The sequence below is a fragment of the Barbatula barbatula genome (genome assembly GCF_947034865.1).
Source record: "Barbatula barbatula genome assembly, chromosome: 2".
Classification (NCBI taxonomy): Eukaryota; Metazoa; Chordata; class Actinopteri; order Cypriniformes; family Nemacheilidae; genus Barbatula; species Barbatula barbatula.
The window spans coordinates 65,079-70,829 of record NC_136767.1 but is presented as its reverse complement, the minus strand read 5'-3'; the positions used below and the strand labels follow the sequence as shown (position 1 = coordinate 70,829).

At 39.9% G+C, this 5,751-nt stretch overlaps 1 protein-coding gene across 2 annotated transcripts; it reads left to right on the top strand.

Annotated features, from left to right (window-relative positions):
- Nucleotides 1–2,936: 2,936 nt before the first annotated feature.
- thap1 (THAP domain containing, apoptosis associated protein 1) lies at nt 2,937–5,582 on the top strand. Of its 2 annotated transcripts, none has more exons than XM_079480477.1 (3): nt 2,937–3,555; nt 3,672–3,894; nt 4,267–5,582. In XM_079480477.1, the coding sequence occupies exons 1-3, from the start codon at nt 3,485–3,487 to the stop codon at nt 4,552–4,554; spliced, it is 582 nt and encodes a 193-aa protein (XP_079336603.1). In that variant the 5' UTR covers nt 2,937–3,484; the 3' UTR covers nt 4,555–5,582. The 2 variants fall into 2 exon arrangements, with proteins under 2 accessions (XP_079336603.1, XP_079336604.1); XM_079480478.1 differs by having other exon boundaries at nt 3,038–3,522; nt 4,267–5,557.
- The last annotated feature ends 169 nt before the right edge of the window (nt 5,583–5,751 follow it).

Here is a 5,751-nt window from a genome sequence, read left to right as displayed (position 1 = left end):
CTCAAATGTAACTCTATACCCGAACCTTGCAACAAAGAAAGTTGTGATAAGCGCTATATAAATAAACGTGAATTTATGATCAAATCAAATGCAAACTCCAAAGAGACGAGCAGTGAAACAGCAGAGATCTTTCTGTTATAATGCGACACAATGGCACTCTTGAGATGTCTTGAGATGCAGTGGTGGTGGGCGTTTCTGCATGAGTACTGCAGCTTTACAAACACATCTCATGGCCACAGGCCGAGCCATCAAAGCACATTCTAATGCACTCATCCAGCATCTGCAATTTCACACACACAACCGTTATCATTGTACTTTAAATAAGACCCAAAATAATGAGAAATGCTCAGACTTGGTTGAAGCTCTTTGATTTGATGTGAGCAGCGTGGTAACTCCACACAAACACAAGCGATTCTCAGCTCAAGAGTCTGATGGTAATAACTGCCATTTGAAAACATTATCTGCTGTAATTCCCGGTGTAGGTGGGTATTACTGTAATTAGAAGTCAATAGAGGCACAGGCACTGAAATAGTCCCAATGAGAAGCCAAGCGTCCTCATTTCCACACTTTGATTTCAGATAATGTGGATTTGGTACTTTGTACATTTTTAGTCCCGATTATAAATGTTGGAGTATTGGAGGGGAACTAAGTGCGTGTTTATGCCCACGGCATAAATGTCATGATGCCTGGTTTTGGGTTAAATAGTCACTTATGCTTCAATCAAGTCCTCATTTTTGGCTAATGTTTCATGATCTGAATATTAAAAATAAAATCTCGAGGCCTTTTCCTAACTAATATGTTTGATTCATTTAATGACCTATGAAAAAGTAAAAAACAACATAAACAAATGGTCAAGCCATAAATATTAACTCAGATGCAGCGGGCCTACAGGTTATGGAGTCACTTGCTATTAAAAGAGGGGAAATATGAAAGCAAAAGGAGCTGTGTGCACTCCTGCTTCCGTGTGGTAACAGATGCACACGTCACAATAATGTTTATCATCATAAAAAAATAAATATGCTTGCTTGGTTATTTAAACTTCATAAAACGTACATCATTTGCAGAAAGAAATGAAACAGCTACAGTTGCAGCTTGAAAATGGCAAAACACACACGCATGAAAATGTACTGCAATAAGCAATGTTTTAGAAGTAAGCCACAACATAAACAGAAAAATACACTTGTTCATAGGACAGAAATCACACAAACACAATGTCGAGATGAAATATTGGTGAAGTTATAGGGTTAGTACAAAATTAAGATTAAAATACAGTACAGTACCTCAGAAGACGTGTGTCATGTGTGAAGAACTCAACAGGTTCTCTAGTGAATCGCTTTCTGTTTACACCGCATATCGAATTCACGTGTGATGCTTCTCATGCATGCAGCAGATTATTTACATATTTATATTAAAACATTTTTTTAATGATTTATTAAAAAACAAATCAAACATCCTTTCAGAAAGATCATTCTTCAAATCCTAAAAGCCTTAAAGCAACACTAAGGAGTTTTTCGACCTTTAAATAATCTCTATTCATCACTTATACCAGTGAGAAACCATACAAGCAAATATTTACATTTTGTAAATCATCTAACAAATGTGTTGATGGATAGCATTAATACTGTCTTCATTCAAATGACATTTGTCAAGAGAGTGTTTGTGTAACTCATAAGAACAACAAGATGTTTTATTATTGCTTTAATTGAGAGTCATTATGTAAAGTCTACATGCTGTTCTTTTTGCTGATTCTTCACCTCCGGTGACCTCCATTTGTCCTTTGCGTCATGTATGAAGATCATTTCAGCGGCTGTTGTCTGTATAACATGTTTCTGTCAGATGTGAATTGCTGGATTTATTTGTATGTAACCAATGAATAAGTGAGTGCGCCGCCTGTAAGCAGCTGCGGTTCTACGTTGAATTGCACCCTGGGCGAGACCCCCTTTGAGCCTAAAAATGTATAAATAAAAATAAAACACACAAATAAAATGATGACAAACCGTCATATTTTTTATGACAGCATCAGTGAAAGAGAAAATAATATTTCTCAATTGCACAAATCCGTTTTTTTGTGCACCTGATGGCTTTAACCTTTTCCTGTCCATCTCTGTTTTTTTGGCACTCGACAATCAACAGATTCCCCCCCAAACACTGTCACTCAGGAAACGAGTCACGGCCATAACCGTTTTGTATTACTTATTTTTTATTAGCCATTTCACACAATTCAGAAAAACTAAAATGTGCAGGAACTATAGGCCTGTATTCATTGCATTTTGATAAAATGTGCGTTATTTGGAAGAAAGTCGAAGTGGTGTGTGACTGACTTTAGCCCACTAACTGAATTTGCGTCATGGGAGGGGCTTCTGCCGCTCGGTAAATCATAATAATTTTCTGCGAATACCTGACAGACAAATAAAAAAAATAAAAAAAACGTACATTAACACTCTTCTCTCAACAGGTAGTGGTCTGTCTTTTGTTGAAACTAACTTTGTATTAGCTTTTGCTCTTTTATGACATATCGCTTATTGCTCCTCGAACTGGATAAAAGCGCGTCTGCTAAATGACTAAATGTTAATGTAAATAATACTAGAGAAAGCTCCTGATGGGCAGCGCGAATTTTCGCCAAAGTTCAGATTTTTCAACTCGCGCGGATCACGCGAACTCTCAATCGCCTCATTCGCGCGAATCGCGCCGCAAGTAGGTCATCGCGTCTTTGCATTGACTTAACATGTAAATGACTCGCGCGTTCGGTTTGAACACCTAGAGGTGAACTATCCCCTGCGCGCCCCTTTCCCCTTCACACACACGGCACCTTCTCAGCATGCAGGGGCGCCAATTTGCCGATTCCCCACACAATGAATGAATGATAGATCATAGAAAACCGCTTCGCGGCGGCCCAGAGTTTATTTTACTGCTCGTGCTGGTGACGCCCCCCATGTGACATGAAAAATGCCGCCCCGGGCGACTGCTCGGCTGCCCGGTTCGCCCGTGCCTAAAACCGCTACTGCCTATAAGAACAAGCTTAGATCCCCATTGATCCAGAGCCACTGAGAGAGAGAGACATCAGCTGCACACACTGCTCATGTAGGCTTTATTACAGTCTTATGTTTCTGCCTGAAATCTACAGTCAGAGGTAAACTTTTAACACATTTAAAGACGTTAATGATTTAATGGATACAAAATGAAAGAAAAATAAAGCATTTAATGAGAAAACATAACTTCCCGGAACCGTCTGAAGGCTCCATGAATCACGTGACACGCGTCTCTCTCTCTCTCTCCCTCTCTCTCTCTCTCTCGGCTCTGCACTGATCTACGTCACTCACAGAAACGTCATCAAAACTGGAGCATGCGAAACCCGGAAATTGTGAAGTTACGTCACATTGTGCGCGAGGAATATCGTAGGGTGAAGTGTGAACCTGTTGTCGTGTGAATATTTCATATATATATATATATATGAGATGATGTGGGTCGCGGTGAATGAGTGAAGATGGTTCAGTCGTGCTCAGCCCACGGGTGCACAAACAGGTACAGCAGAGATAAAAACATCTCCTTTCATAAGTGAGTTTATCTTCTTCAAGCTGCATGTCACACTTTAATATCATGTAATTGTCACGTTACACAAACTTATGTGTATAAACTGTTTATTCTTCTTCTTCTTGTGGTTTGCTCACAAGATTCCCGCTGGCAAGACCTGCTGTATGTCATAGATGGATGACTGCTATGGAGAGAAGAAACTTTAAACCCACAAAGTACAGCAGCATCTGCTCGCAACACTTCACCAGAGACTCTTTCAGACAAGAATGCAACAACCGTGTGTTGAAGGACGATGCCGTGCCGTCTCTCTTCACTGTCCGCAAACTACACATACAACAACAACAACAACAACAACAACAACAGGTGCTCAAACCTTCATACTGTATCAAACACATACACTTCTGCCCCCCAGTGACAGACTCATTAAACATTCTGAATGTGCCACAATAAAAAAACATTCACTGTTGTGCTTTATCTTGTTTAATGACATTCCTGGAACACAAAATGCTCGAATCTGACTTCATCTTGAATGAAATGTTTCTTGTGTTGTGTGTGATTGACAGATGTGTTCTCTTGAACGTGGCTTTAATTCTGTCCTCTGGATCTCTGGATTTGTTGCTGATGTGAAGTCTTGTCTCTTGCCATGACATGCCTTCATATGTCATATTTCAGGCCTATAATTTCTGCATCTAATCTGGCGAGAAAATGAACGTCACTTGCCTCTGTCATTTACAGTCGAGATCTCTGGGGGAAGATGCCATTTTAGACCTCCACCCCGGCCCCTTCATCTCCTCCGACCACAACTACACGGTGGAGGATGCAACCCAGCAGAAGAGACGGATCACACAGCTGGAGTCACACCTGGAGAAACTCAGGAGGAACTTGAAGACGGTGCAGCAGAAATGTCGCCGTCAGGAGAGACAGCTGGAACGTTTCAGAGCCGCCATGAGTGACTTCCAGAAGACAGGCAAACACTGGGAGAAAACAGCATCATCTTACCCCAAAAGATGCATGACCTCCTGAAAGAAATGGAAATCATGAAGCGATGTGAGAGAATGTGTCTGAGACTCCAACGTTTCCGTCTATAGCTCACGGATCATCAGGAGTATACTGCAGTCACAGGCTGGGAATGATTCTCAGGTCTCATCGTATTAGAAGGGATTTACTAAACCTTACTAAATCTTTGTTAAAACACCTGAAAGCCAAATGAAAATAACACAAGCACACACTGACACGTGATTCTGACTTTAATGGAGAACATTTGATAAAAAAGGGTTTATTTACTGAATTAATTTAGATGTATGCATTGCAAATGTCCGTCCGCTTTGGAATATTGTGCTCTTTATTTGACCTCTTTTATGTTCCTCTTACACATTTATCAAAGGGCTTTTTGATCTGTGTTTTTCTGCTAATGTTTAATTGTTCAGACAACAATCATTGAAAGCCATATACAGAAGAAAAAACTTGATCCTTAGCTGGGAAAAGTGAAATGATAGTTGCCTTATGTTCACAGTGCAATTGGTCATGTGAGTGTACAGTTTTAATACATGATCATTCATATTAACCTGTGCGTGCGTGTGTTTGAATGATTTCACTTGTATTCAGAAAGCAAGGCACCATCCCACTATATAATATAAATACACAATTGTCATCAGTTTTAAAAGCCAATATTGCATTTTTTAGGGCTTTTGGACATTATGTTGTCTGGAATATGAAATATACTAAAGAAGCTTAGTCTCAAACCCTCCAGTATCAGAGACCATCAGTCTATAGTCTAGCTTTCAAAAGTCTTTCAAAAAGATTTTCATCTTTTTACTATTTACTACCTACAGTAAGTTGATCCAGCGTGTATTTACGATTGTGCTCATGTTAATTATGTTCACGTGTCTCAGATTTTAGGAATTGGGGTCAGTGGATATTTCATTTATTTTAAAGTTTGAATAATGTAATAAACTGTAATCGTGTTTTCATTTACACTAACACGACATATGTAATATTCTAACAGCTTATAAAAATATCAGGAATGAAAGTGCTGCGTGTGTTTCAAGTGCAACATTGCAGTGTTTGTCCAGCAGGCGGCGCTGATTCTCTCTTTAATCTCTTTCCCTCTATCCCCCTCCCTCCCTTTCTCTGTCTCTCTCTCTTCCTCTCTCTCTCCCTCTCTCTCTCTCTCCGTCTCTCTCTCCCTCTCTCTGTCCCTCTCTCTCTCTCCCTCTCTCC